Source organism: Dasypus novemcinctus, chromosome 1 (genome assembly GCF_030445035.2).
Source record: "Dasypus novemcinctus isolate mDasNov1 chromosome 1, mDasNov1.1.hap2, whole genome shotgun sequence".
Classification (NCBI taxonomy): Eukaryota; Metazoa; Chordata; class Mammalia; order Cingulata; family Dasypodidae; genus Dasypus; species Dasypus novemcinctus.
Genome location: NC_080673.1, coordinates 110,953,292 through 110,968,387, shown reverse-complemented (window position 1 = coordinate 110,968,387; position 15,096 = coordinate 110,953,292). Strand labels below are relative to the sequence as shown.

The window sequence follows — 15,096 nt, the reverse complement described above, 5'->3', positions numbered from 1 at the left end:
TCCACTTCATGGGCAAAAGAAATGTGCACTGGGCTTTGAGGACTAATTTTGGGTGTTGGTGGAGGAGGGTGGTAAGGAAAAACAATGCACAGATTACTTCCAGGCAAAAATATTAACATAAGCAACAATATGGAAGCATGTATTCTCTGGTAAAACAAATGATCAGGTAAAATGAATGTGCAAGATGAATGAAAGAGCATTTCTCAAAGGAAAGAATGTATAACTATTTAGAAAAATTATAATTCAAGTCACCAGAGGAGAAAGGCCCACGTCTGAAATAAGAAAAGGGGTTTGCTAAATTTGGAGGTAAGGGAGTGCTCTGAAAGGTTGTTTGAGGAGACTGAAATCTATACATCAGAAATAGCAACACACTCAAAGTGGTCCAATTATAATTTTAATAATGTTAGGCCTGTAGATACCTGACATGAACTAGCCACTTGGTTGTGTTAACAAATTTCCAGTCTGAAAGGAATCCAGACTGGATATAAGTTAATCATTGGACAAGAGAGAGTTACCATGATCTGGATTTTGTGTTAAGGTATAAGGAATAAGCTTGCAGAAAATCCTTTCATTTGGGGACTAGGAGGCTGTCATTCAATACTTCCTCGGCGCTCTCCATGGAAGAGCAAACAACTTCCTCATTCAGAATTTTCTGCATAGGTCTGATATTATGTTGCTTTCTCCCAGATAATGTAATATTTTGACCAAATGTTCACTGAAGCATTTATTTCTGTTTTATTTAATTATTTAAAAATTTCAGAATCTTCATTATCCTTTCTCTATCTGGAAATACACCAGAGACGAGGAAAAAAAAAAAAAAACCTGTAAAAATGGTAATCAGCACGTCCTCGTCTTTTTATAACTTTATAATTGAAATCTTATTAAAAGCTTTCTAGGTCTCGTTTTCCCTTAGTGACCAGGTGTCCCTAATTTCTTTTCAACCAATGTGACTAATTCCAGGCAGCGACTAGAAAAAGTCTGATACCTGTTGGAGAAGAGCAAGGTTAAATAAGTGGGTTGATTTTTTAGGTTGCTTTTAACCTCGTAAAAAAAAAAAAAGGAAGAAAGAAAGAAACCTTCAACGTCTTTTCTCTTACAGTCCTGCCTTTTTTTCTCAGTCCTGGTTGAAGATTCCGAGGGAAACCAGAGCACTATTTTGTTTCTCCCTTGTATTGCAGATAGGGGGAGGAGGAGATGGTTATTAGAGAGAAGCTCTTCCTCTCGGCTTCCCCCTCTCTCCGCCTGACAGCACCGCTCTCTCGCGGGGTCGCTCCTTCTCCTAGGTGATCCATTTCTAGGCAACGTGGGTCTGGTGCTGAAGCTGCCAGGCTCGCTCCTCGCTCGCTTCCTGCATCCCGCCGGGCGAACCGCTGCTGAAGCATCTCGCAGCCCGCAACGGCTCCTCTCCGCCCGCCCGCCGCGCTGCCCGCGCCCGGCGCAACTCCCCCGCCACCGCGCCCGAGGAGCCGCTGCCCGGGCCCGCCTCGCCGAGCTCCGGCCCCCGCCGCGCGCACGAAGGAAATTTTCTCTGCATTACGATCTGCATTACCTCGAAGTTCACTTTTTCTACCCCTCTTGAGAAGGCTCCCCCCACCCCCCCGCTGGAAACTGCCTACTCCGCTTGGAGCCTCCTAATCTTTCCACTTAGATTTTATTTTGGCAACGAAGACAAGTGATTCTCTGCGGGCCGTTTTGGTTTTTTTTTTTTGGGGGGGGGGGCTTTTTGGTTGGGGGAGGGGGACATCCGGCGTGAGGCGCGGGGAAGCGGGTGTGGGGGGGTGTTGTCTGTTGGAAGTTGCGGCGGAGACCCGCGGTCCCCGCGCAGCTATGGGGATGGTCTGAGCTCCAGCATCTCCCCATGTCGGAGAGCGGCCGAGACTGGATACATTTTTAAAAACCCCAACTGCAAACAACTCTGGCGATGCCAGAATTCCCCTCCAAGTGACACGGCTTTGCGAAGGAGTCTTCCTCAGCCTGGGCTCTTTCATACCCGCTGCCTTCCTCAGTGACGATTAAAGGCAATAGGAATTGAGGGGGGGGGGGGAAAGAAAACGAAAAAGCTGTGCTAAACTCTATCGTGACCTCAAACTCTTTGGACTGGCTTTTTAAAATACTGAAAGAAAATTCATTCTTAAAGGGAATCAGGATCGGAAGAAATGGAAGTTTTCCCCTTGCTCTTGGTTTTGTCCGCCTGGTGGTCTCGAACCTGGGACGCGGCGAATGCGGATTCGATCATTCACATCGGTAAGAAAGGGCTTGTGCTGCTAGTGGACACTTTTGCGTTTTCGTTTGCAAGTGGTTTCCTTTTGCTTTCCCCTCGCTGTCCACTGTATGGCTTTTTGGAGGTGGCTTCGGTTCATCGCCCCTTCTCGCTACCCTTCTCTCACACTTGTTCAGTTTTTGGAAGAATGGGGATGCTTGAACCTTGATTTGTGCTCTTTTCTCCCGGTGAATCGTGCAGTGTGGCCTCAGTGCGTGGGGTCTCGAGTTTGCCTTGGTGTGCGTGTGTGCTGGGGAGTAAGGGGTGATCCTAAGTAAACGGGGGGAAGGAAGTTTAATTGACTCAACCTTCCATATTCTTTCCCGGATGTACATTTGCTCCATTTTTTTTTAAAAAAAATTATCTTTCAGGGACAGAGGAGGTATCACCTGTGAGTTAAAAAGAATTGGGGTGAGGGTGGGGGCGGTGGGAGAAGCACCCTTCGGATCAAACAGGTGGTTTTGCAACGTGAGCTGGCTGCGTTCTCCGCATCGTTCTGCGATGGTGACGGGGACGCCGGATGCGCCCCAGCCTCGCGCTCCTCTGCCGGGCCTCCCGGCTTTGCAGTCCTCGCGCAGAGCCGCGGCGCGGGCGGGAGGGGCCGGGGCCGGGGACCTGGGCCGGGGAGCCCGGGCCGGAGCCGGAGCCGCGCGCCCCGCCGCCTCGCCCACGCTCCCGGGCCTGCGTGGCGGCGAACCCGGGCTCGGGCGACGCGGAGGGCAGATTCGCGCGGGCCGCCCTCGTGGGCTCCCGCGCCGACCGCCGCCTCGCAGTCAACTTCGAGTTGCTGTGCAAGGGGGAGACCAAAGGCGCTGGGGCTACAGCTGGGCCACCTGGACCCGGGGAAGGACGGACGAGCAAGCTCTGAGATCTTAGGGTCCCACCTATTGGCAACCAGACGGGCCGGGACTGCCCGGGGCGGGCTGGGGCCACGGCTGTTGGGGGCTGCGTGTCATTATCATGCACAGCGCTCTCGGCTTCAGGCTCCAACTCTACTCACTTGCTAATCCCTGAGAGCTGAGCGGAGACCCGCTCTTGCAGCCTTTTCTGCGTTAATGCGACGAGTTCCTTTTGGGAAATTCACGGCCCTGGGCCAGCAAGGTTCATTTGCTGGGCTTCAGAGAGGCGCCCCCAGGGAATTTTTCTGGGCACTGGACTTTTATTTGTCCACAGGACTTGGTGTTCTGCAAATTGAGGCGACAGATGGGTCGCAGCTTCTCCTCTTTCCATCTCCCCCTGATTCTTGCCCGTGCAACACACACACGCGCACAAACAGACAGGCAGCCCTGGAATGGGAACCTGCTTTAGGTGGTGGCTTTGCCCGCCCGAAGGAGGGGCCTCAGTCTAGTGAGCGTGTCCAGGGCGGCCAGCCCCTGAGCTCCAGGGGGTTTCCTCTCTTGGTCTCAGAGGCTCTTTTTGTAAACATGTCTGCCATTCTCAATCATTTATATCAATAGAAACATATATGATTCTGTGCAAGGGGTAATGAGATCAGAATTCAGAAAACCTTGCACTTAGTCATTAATTCAAATCACTGCATAGCTTGCTGCTGGGTTTCTTTTTGCCTGGGGCCTAATAGTGCTTGTGGGTTCAGAACTTTTCAAGGAGATATTACGGGTTTCGTTGCGGATGTCAGTAACCTGATAGAGTTCAGAAATGAACTGTGCTCCTTTTAAAGATATGACACAAATTTATGTCCAGTTGTAAATGACTTGAGCAGGAATGCATATAAATATATTATCTTACCTTTATGTTCATTTTATGATTGGGCTTTCTCCTTATGCTTCTCATCCCTCAGGAGGGATGGCTTGTGGATAAGTGCTTATTTTATTGCTTACTCTGTGGTCTACACAATAAATACATTATTTACAAACACCTACAGCTTCTGCTATCCTTTACCAGATGAATACTATTTTGCAATGCAGTCTGGGCATTTGTTTCAAAATAGAAAACAACTGTTATATTTTTTCTCTTGCATTCTGTTGTCTATCAGTGTGACATGGCTTACTTATTTATAACCAGACAAAAAATAAAGTGGGTAGAAATTACAGATTTCTTTAGAAAGCTGGTTATATGCACTGTGTAAATGCTTCTAAAAGCAATATGCCAAGTGGTTACTTCTCAGACAACTATTTGACTTGAATACAATTAGTACACTGGGCAAGAGGATTAGCTTCTTTTATAGGTTACCTTATACTACCATGGCACTAGGAAACTGATGATTGTTTCAAAGTCTTTATGTTTTATAATGTATTGAAAGTAGTTAATCCCTACTTTCAAAAATGAATGAATGATCATGACTTATTTGTTTACACTTCAGGTTAAAAGCCTCTCCCACACTCACCCCCACTTCCACTCACAGCAAAAGTAAAATAAATTAAAAATTCAGATGCCCATGTTAAAATTGAAAAGTACCAATTTATATGCATTGGAGCAGTTTACTTTGCTTGAATAAGGAACAAGAATTAATTTTTTTTCAGTAAGTGTTGCCTTCATTTAAATATTTACTGTGAGAAATATTCTTATGGGGAAATGTATTATTTCAGGACTAAGGGGATGAAACTGATGGAACTGGAGGGAAAGCAATATTTTAAGTCTAAGAGATATGAGGAAATGTGGAGAAATGAAAGGTTTCCCAGTCTCGTGTGATATGTTCAAGCAGAAGTAGTTGCTATATGTAATTCAGGCAAACTGGAAAGATAAAAAGATTCTGATCTAATAGGTCATTTCAATATTGTATTCTTTTGGTATTAAACCAGATTATATATATGAAATACATACTCTCACCTGTCATTCTCTTTGTTTTTTACTTCATTTAGGTTGTTTAAACCCTGACATGTTTTAAAAAAAAAACACGAGTTCAGTACAATGATGAGAAATATTATAATATCTCCTTTTCGAGGAAAGGCATTTGTATCAGTCAATAACCCGTATTTTAGGGGGTTGCTGTAGCTCAGTGGTTGAGTTCCTACCTCCCATGTCTGAGGTCCTGGGTTCATTCCCCGGTACCTCCTTAAAAAAAACAAAAACATTTTAATTACTTTGAATCTCCTTATAGTTATATTTAAAGATATTTGATACATATATGTATTTAATGCATATGCACATCCACCACACACAGCATTTTGAAATAAATCAGCTTCATTGTGATTTTCTTTGACCCAATAAAAGGTCTTTTGACATATAAAAGCTATGCAGTTTTGAACTATGCTTCTACTTTGAGCCTGTGTGTTGATTGAGTAATTTCATCAGACCCACATTACTTGATTGCGTAGACGTTTCCTAATGATCTGCATGCTGTAGGAAGAACCAAAAAGTCGTGAGTGGAATGGCAATGATATTGTGTTTTATGAGGCTATTCAAAAGTCGCTCTGATTTATGTAGCTAGAAAGCTCCAAAGTCTTTGAGATTAGCCACGCCAACTGCTATTTTCTTCATACATCAGTCGTCCCACACTCTTTACTCTCTAAACACAACAGGAGTTTATAGTACTGCTTTCCTTGAGCAGGGATTAGGTGGCATTTCCAGTCAACTGCACAGTTTGTGTTTTTCTTCGTATCTAATATGGAGGATCTCCTGTTTTAACAATTTAATATATGCTCATTTCTTTATCCTGTTCCTGTGCTTACAGAACTGATTATATATGAGCTATGCTCAGTTATCTATCTCTACAAGGAAACATTCAAACACTGTACTCATTCAGACATTACACAAATCACTAGCATATTTTTGTTATCAGTCACAGTGAAAATCCTTTTTAAAACAGGGGCTAGGAAAGAAGCATTTATTCATGTTTTTCTCAGCAGCAAACTCTGAGATTACAGTCATCAACTATGGCATAGTGTTTGAAAAGCCTAAGACAATCTGCAACCTAAGACAATCCACAGAATATTTTCATTATGAGAATGTTCAAATTGAAGTATGCAATTCGTGGGTGAATAAAACAATAATGGATGGTAAATTTAAACAATCCGTTATCCTTACTTCTGTGAGGAAGACTTTTATCTACAAAATGTAGAAACCTCCCCAGATGATGTATTGTGTTTTCTACCAAACGTTTCTTTTTGTACTCTTGACATCATTTGTACTGGTCAAAAGATAGCTCCCAGATGCCATCAAGTACTCTTTGCACAGTGTGAAGTAACTCAATGATTGAAATTATGCTTATGTTTCTGATAGTAGTAGGTTGTATCCTATGTTATGGATAACTTATATATAGACTTCCAGAAAGTATTAAGAAGTAGCTTCTGAAATTAAAAGGAGATTTTTATGTGTAGTCCTTTCTTTATCATTAATACACTTATGTGAAACATAATTTGGGTATTCATTAAGTTCGACAATATTGTTATTTGTCAATGGTGTCAATTATGACATTCCTAATAAGCCATTACATTAATGATCTTTGTTTTCTACTACAGGTGAATTGTACATCTGATTAATATCTCCTATCAATTTTAATTCAAATATGAATAAAAATCAAGGTGATTAACATTTGAAACTACTTGAGATTGTTAGAAATAATGGAAGATTTATTTTATTCCCTTCTGAACACTATGGCTAATTTCATCTACTTTAGATTCATCCTAATGAGATATTTTAGTTTTAAAATCACATTTTTTAATGCAGAAGGTTTTTCCCCTTACTTTACCTGCATGTCTTAGTTTAATTTAAAAAAATAAAAGTTTGCATTTCTATTTGATCTTCATAATATTTCAGATTATAGACAAAAGTGTTTGTTGGTCGCAAGACCTAAGACATTTTTCTACAAATATAATGTTTATTAGAAAATACATTTATGGCCTATAAAGATATCTTTGCCATTAGGTGTCACTGCTTTCTGATCTGTTTCTTTGTAGTCATACTTGAAAACCATATAAATAAAGTTTAAATTCACAGAAAAAAATGTCAATTAATTTAGAGGTGCCATAAGATGCAGGTTTTTAAAATTTTCAAACTAGGAAAGTAAATATTACCTCTTTCTGTTATTCTTGTCAGGATTTAATTATAGGACATATCAACACCTAATACTCTCTAGATAGATTAGATGCTAGACCTAGTGATATAAATTTTTCACAAATTCAAAATACAACAGAAATATGACCTTAAACTTATACTTTTTCTCTGTGAAAAAATCAAAGACACCAAGAAGAATGCAAATATGCTCTTTTAAATTAATGCCAGTGTAAATAGAGATTAGTGAATAAAAGTAGAGTTTGCTAAGCAATTTCTAACGGTGGTGGTTCAGTGTTCTTGGCAGTATAATGTGTGCCTGTGCTCTGCCTCCCTATGGTATCCCTGGAGTCCCAAACCAATAGATGTTTGTGGTATGAAGCACACGTAAAGTTATGAAATGCCATACACATGGACACAAATCTGCATATATACAAAAATAATGTCAACCACTGAAATTTGACTAATGGTCTCATATGTTTTTTATAGCATTTTAGCCTGGTAATATAAAGTTTTAATGTATCAGTCCCCTACACAAACAATAAACACGCACCACTACCAAGGCTGTTGCTACTCCTACTACCACCACCACCACAACCATTCGGCTTTTTTTGATAATATAAAGCCAATATCTATTATCCCTTATTTATTTGTTTCTTTAAGAATTTTAAAAGGCAACATCTTCCTCCAAGCATATCCCGTTATGAGAATGGAAGATGAAACTTAGGTCAACTTTCAATCTGAGAGATTAGTTTTGACACTGATATAACCATAGATTTAGGAAATGCAACACTAGGTAAAATGAACGGTTATTCTGTTAGACCTTGTGTTGTGTCAATATTAATTAATAATAAAGTAATTGGAATAATGTATTATTAAAACTCTGAGTAAAATTAAATGATTTGATAGATGTCTTAAAAGGTAAGGAAAAATACTAAAGTAATTCTGGGATTGATTATTAAGAGGACATATATAGGTTCAGTTCATTTAAATTAGTTAATTTTAGCATTTGGTTGTGGATGCAAATTTCATATGAATGTGAAGAAATAGGGATTATGTTAGGATACAGTGAAGAATATTTTAGATTGGAATTTAGAAGTTTTTGGACATAGCCTCAATTTTATCAATAGCTAATTGAGCATTATTGGGAAGTTACTTAATTTCTCTAGTTTTCATTTTCTTCATAAAGCAAGTTGTAGAGTAATGTTCACTTAAGATTTAAGTTTATATGAGCTAAAATGAAGACAATTCCTGTATTTGAGGAATATAAGAAGAGAATTGAGAGAAGTGAAATATTCAAATGTGCTTCATATAGCTGTACTTAATAGTTAGGTTTAAAGAGTGAATGGGAAAAAAAAAGGAAAATAAATGGAGCATAAAACATAAATTATTCATATAAATGACCCATCAGAGTAAAAGTGATTATTGGTCCAAACAAGAATTGTGCATACTATATTTTTCATTGGTTATTCTAGATAACTACAGTGTCCAATTGAGAGAGCTGAGATTGTTCGTTTTTGTTTTTTTATTTTGTTTTTGTTTTACTATTGCTAATACTGAGGTGTTACATACAGAACCACTCTTAAGGCACACTGCAAAACTATTACTACTTAAGCTTGGGGCAGGGATAGGTAAACTCCTGTTTTAACCAGCACAGTCTAAAATAGCTTTTCGAATTTACAAACTGGGAGTAGACCAGGTATGTAATTAACACATGCTTAATATTGCTCAAAAAATCTAAAGTGTAAAAGAAATGGCCGAAGTTTCCTTCAAAGTTCTTTATAGTATAAGGTTCCTGCTCTAACTATTCCTGTTTTTACCCCACTGTTGCCAATTAAGTTTCATCATTGTGAAGCTGAGAATTGAGTTGACTCACTAAAGCCTTCTTGAGTGGTTAGAAGAGAGCCCAGTGTCAAATACATCCATTAGGCACCAAAAAGCCTGCCTGTGTGTGTTAAAAATTCTTCAGTCACTCTGTAGTCATCATTTATTGATAAATGATTTTGCTCATGAAGAAATGTCAAGCTAATTAATTATATTAAAATATGTTGTGTACTTTTTTCTTCACATCAAAATAACTTAAAGCACTATTTAAAAAATAATCGTAACGTATTGCCCTGAGTACCTGATTGTTCACAGGTAACCTTAAATAAGCTTTTGTTTCATTATCAAAATCACTATAATTCTAGAAGTTAATGTTTCTGAAAATTATAGAGTTAGGTAGGCTTTGCTATCAACATTTTGTGCATATGTGCTAATTGGGGAAATTTCTTTCTCTCAACAATCATTTATTCTGAACCTACTCTGTTTGATGTACTGTTTCTAGGCACTGTAATTAAAGTATTGAACAAGCAATCCATGTCTTTGTATTTGAAGAGCTTATGTTCTCATGGTGGAGGCAATCAGACACAGAAGTAAATATATAAACTAATGTCAGGTAGTGATAAATACTGTGAAGAAAAAGAAAGGAATTCTGTGTGATAGAGGATGCTATTTTGCCTAGGGTAGTCTGGGAAGTTCTTTCTGGGGAGGTGACCATTGGAGTGCAGATTTGATTTTAAAAAATAGAAAAGAAGTGACCCATGTGGATACCAGGTAAAAGAACATTCCAGGCAGAGGTCACAGTAAGAGCGATGGTCATGAGACAAGAAGCTAAGGAATCTGTTTAATTGAAGAAGTATCATGAAGTAGAGTGTAGCTATAGTGTACTGAAAAAATAAGTAAGTTAGAAGGAAATGATAGGAAAGGAAACTAGAGCAGATCCTGGAGGGACATATAGGTCATTGTAAGGTATATGAATCTTCTGGGTATATAGACCAAGGGAATGTCATGAAATGGTAGGTTTTTGAGAAAGATCACCTGGTTTGCTTACATGGACTGTGTGGAGCTAAGAGTAGAAATAAGGAGATTCTTTGACAATAGTGAATTGTACTGAGGTTTTTAATTGAACTAATTGGTTTTTAATTGAACTAATTGAGTAGTTGTCACATACATTTCTAAATACATTTCAAAGACAAAAGAAACTGCATTTTTTGATTGATTGGCCAGGTGAGTGAAACCAGAGGAATTGAAGAATTTCCCAAGATCTCTGACCTGATCAAATATATTACCATTTATTACGATTGGGAACAAGCTTAACATTACTGTTAGATAACAAATTTGAAAATTTAAGTTGACAGTTGACTATATATGAGTCTGGAGTTTAGGGTAGTGTTTGGAATTGGAGTTTAGGGTAGTGTTTGGAATTTGTGATCATAGAAGTGATCCTTAAAGCAATAGGAATGGTAGCTCAGTTAGGAAATTAGTGTGGAGAGCAAGGAGGGCCAAGGACTACCCCAACAGACGTTGCAATATTTAGAGATCATGGAATAAAAGAGGATCCAGGAAAAAAAAAAAAATGAGTAGACTGTGAGTTGGAAGGAAAACTGGACTGTGTAGTATTCTGGAAACCAAGTGAAGAATCAATTTCAAGAAGGAGGAAATGAGAAACCTTATCAGATTCTATGGATGAAAACTGAGACATGCTTACTACATTTGGAAACGTGGAGGACAGAGATGACTGTCTTAGTTTAAGCCAGGGTTGGGTTGGCTTAAACAACAGGAATGATCTCAGTTTCAGAAGCTAGCAGGCTTGCTTCCTCCCGGCTTGTTAGAATGCTGATGCTGGCTTGTTGACAACCCTTGGAGTCCTTGGGTTTTCCATCATATGGAAATGTCCTCTCCTTTCTTATCCAGCTCTGTTGACTTCTGACTTCCAGCTTCTCCTGGTGGCTTTCTCTGACAATGACTAAATTTCTTCTGCTTATAATGAACTCCAGTAATTGAGATTAAGGCCCACCCTCACTCAGTTGGGCAACACTTGACAAGAGATTCTACTTAGGGTAGGTTCATGCCCACAGAAATGGACAAAGACCAAGAACGTCTGACTTCCGGTACATAATTCAGTTCATCAAAACGACTTGACAGAAGTTCTTTCTGTGTACTGGAAGGGGAAAATATGAATTGTAGAAGAATTAAAGATTCAAAGGGATAGGAGGAAGAAGAGACTATAAGGGTAGAAAACCCTGTCAATAAGCTTTGCTATAAAGAAGACCAAAGGAGTGGGTTGGGGTAGCAATATGAGGTAAAGGGAGAGTTTATTTTAAAGATTGGGATTACATATGGTAGTTTTTAAAGGCTCAATCATAAAAGAGTTTTCAATAAGGAAATTTAAAATAAAATATCCCTTTTTGTTCAAACCTGTTTGATTCCTGAATTTGGATAACAAATGTTTGAATAACAAGGAATCTGGTATTTTTCAAATTCTTGGATCAAGAGATAAGGGGCCACACCTGAGAGTGAAGCTTAGATGTCCTCTCTGAAAAGTGCTATGTTAGTTTCTATGCGTTTTCCTTTTTTCCATCAGTTTCCCAGATTAACATCCATATTTAGATAAAAATTTCTTACCTGAGATTGCATGTGGATTACACCTCAAGGAGTATAGATAGACCATTACAATTAGAATCGGTAGGTATCTAGGCAAAATCGGGTTAGTCATATAGTGGAAACTATTGTCTCACTCGTCAGGATTCAGATCTTCTTATTAGCTGAATCTATGATTGACAAGAAAACATAACATTCCTACATCATAAATGGTCTTAAAATAGCAAAAAGTGATCTTGTTACAATAGACATATTTGAATTCATTGCGGATTTCTTCTAAATAAATCCTGTAATGCATTTGATCTGCTCTAAAAAATCATTTTTGGAAATCTGCTCTAAAAATCATTTTGGAAACACCTTTTTAGAAGAATGTAGTTATTATACAAGGCAATGCATATCATTGCAGCGTAGAAATTTATAGATGAAAGAAATATTAATTTTAAATGGCACATTTAAATTGTATTTCCTTTCATGAAACTTTGACTTCTTTTTGTGCTATTCAATACCTGACAGTTCTTCAGTCATATGTGAAAATGTAGAAAATAAAGTTCTAAATTTTCCAACCTCATAATCCAGTCTATTGAAAATGAATTTTAGTTCCTTCATTCAACTCCTATTAATATCCATATAAGTTAAGCATATGACATTTATTTTACAGGTAAAACTGGCATGTCAATAAGCTGACACATTATATTTTGCTGTGTTCTTTTTCATTTCCAGTGCTATCTTCTCTGAGAAAACATGTTGTCTTTTGGAAACAATGGGACATGAATGCCACATGGTTGTTTCCACTGGGTTACATCAGTCAATTGATGTGTAAATGTGGGATTCTGGAGCAGTGAGGGGATAGGTGTCATAGAGTTTGAGAATAGCAGTGACTGACCAAAAAAACCCAAGATACATTACAGCTGGAGTCTAGGAGCATAATTATAAAGTAGAGATCTCACTGAGGAATATAATTAATGAAATGCAGAAGATCAAAAGATATATTCATCTTGCTAGTTCATAACTTACTGGGTGGTGAAATAATGTAGTCATTTGAAGGAAATGGTAAGCGTGTTGAAATTCAAACTTAAATTGGGATGAGCATCTAAAATTGGTGAAATAGGGAAGTGGACTTGGCCCAGTGGATAGGGCGTCCGTCTACCACATGGGAGGTCCGTGGTTCAAACCCAGGCCTCCTTGACCTGTGTGGAGCTGGCCCATGCGCAGTGCTGATGCGCACAAGGAATGCTGTGCCACGCAGGGATGTCCCCCACGTAGGGGAGCCCCATGCATAAGGAGTGCACCCCATAAGGAGAGCCGCCCAGCACGAAAAAAGTGCAGCCTGCCAGGAGTGGCACCGCATACATGGAGAGCTGATGCAGCAAGATGATGTAACAAAAAGAGACAGATTCCCAAGCCACTGACAACAGTAGAAAGCAGACAAAAAGAAGAACATGCAGCAAATGGACACAGAGATCAGACAACTGGGGCGGGGGTGGGAGAGAGGAGAGAAATAAAATAAATCTTTAAAAAAATGGTGAAATGGTTAATATGCTTACTCTCAACATCATCTTAATGTTATGCCCCACAGGCACTACAGTTTAGATAGGCTGATTATCTTAAAAGCCACAGATTAGATATGATCTTAGGAACTATAGTGTTACTCTGTTGCATGTAGTTTAAGATTATTTAAAATCTGACTCATGCCACTGTTTGATAACTGGCACAATCTGACAATAGGCAAATTGTGCTGATCATTTACTGGGAACTACTATCTTTTTCTTCAGATTCAAATCTTCTTAGCTTTATCTATGACTGGCAGTAACAGGTAACTTTTCTTTTTAAGAATACCAGCTACTCTGGGTCTAGCCTGGAGGAGACATGGGTTTTATGGACATTTTATATAAATCATTATTTTCAAGCTGAGAAATCATGATTTGGATCAGGGGTTTTAAACAAGAGGTCTATGAGTTTGAAGTTAAAAAAAAAAGCACATCATTTCTGTGGAACGTGTTGGTGCCAGTGTGATATATTTATTAAATAATACACAACACGGTTGGACTTCGTAAGGGGTCCATGGTTTTCATCTGACTGGCAGAGGAGTCTGTGGAACAAAAAAGATTAAGACACTCTGATCTGATAGAAAAATATGTGACTTATTCAGCAGATATACATTGAGCATTTATGTGCTCATTTGAATACAAAGATATCCATTTGTTTAGAAGAGAACAAAGACATATTTGCTATCCTTTAAGGACTCTTATGTGTATCTGTTTTTGAGGTCCTACTGTAATATAAAAAGAAGCTGAAGGTAGAGCAGTGTAGGACTCAGTGTGATGAATGTCATCTGTTATGACCTGGAGATTATGGAACTTCAGTAAATATCATCTTTATGGCACCCTTAAGGTGCTGTAAAACAAACGTCTACTTCAGAAAAAGGAACTATAAATGGGATAAGGAGGATACCATTTATAACAGATATCTCTTTAGCTATTGTAGTCAGCCAAAGGGGTGCTGATGTAAAATACTGGAAATTGGTTGGTTTTAATAAAGGGTATTTATTTGGAGTAGGAGTTTACGGACACCAGGCCATAAAGTGTAAGTTATTTCCCTCACCAAAGTCTGTTTTCACATGTTGGAGAAAGATGGCTGCTGACATGTGACAGAGTTCAGGCTTCCAGGGGCTTTCTGAGCCTTCCCTTCCTGGGGCTTGCTTCTCTCTGGGTTCAGGGTTCCTCTCTTCCCAGGGCTTGCTTCTCTTTCCTCTGTGTGCTTACTTCCTGGGGCTCCAGATCAAAACTCTAACATCAAAATCTTCCAGCATCAAAAAGCTCCAACTCTGTCCTTTACCATACCTTTTATCTGTGAGTCCCCACCCACCAAGGGGCAGAGACTCAACACTCTACTGACGTGGCCCAATCAAAGCCCTAGTCATGACCAGGTACAGACAAGTTTACAAACATAATACAATATCTCTTTTTGAAATTCATAACTATATCAAAGTGCTACACTCAGCATCCTGATAGTTAATCATTCACCTTGTTGTAGCTATAGGCTACAAAGTCAATATAAAATCATGCCAAAGTCGGAGCCTGATAGAGAATATCTGCCATTTGCCTCTTTTTATCTTTCTTTTCACCTTGTATGTCAATAGTTGTGCTCCAAGGTCAAGTTAAGGTGGAAGAGAAGGCTTTACAATCTAGTTATTCCATAATTAATAAAATTAATGAGATTCTTTCTAAGTTAATACCACAAATCATATCATTTCACTGATCTGTTTGGTTTTTTGAATTTAGAGAAATTACAGTACACTTCCTTTTATTCCTCTTAATGTTGTAGTTAATAAGTTGGAAACTACTCTCTCATATTACTAATCTGTACTTCCTTTTAGGTGTATAAAACTTCAATGAAAAGGACAGTTTTACATTGACAAACGAGGGAAAAAGTATCTGACAGCAGTAGTAGAATAATTTACCTTT

General features: G+C 39.0%; 1 protein-coding gene across 2 annotated transcripts in view; it reads left to right on the top strand.

The window, feature by feature from the left end:
• The first annotated feature begins 1,116 nt into the window (after positions 1–1,116).
• GRID2 (glutamate ionotropic receptor delta type subunit 2) overlaps positions 1,117–15,096 on the top strand; it is a 1,588,204-nt gene continuing 1,574,224 nt past the window's right edge. For both annotated transcript variants that reach the window (XM_058295409.2, XM_004470379.5), the window contains exon 1: positions 1,117–2,244. In XM_058295409.2, coding sequence (XP_058151392.1) covers positions 2,157–2,244 — 88 coding nt within the window. In that variant the 5' untranslated portion in view covers positions 1,117–2,156. The remainder of the gene's footprint in view (positions 2,245–15,096) is intronic.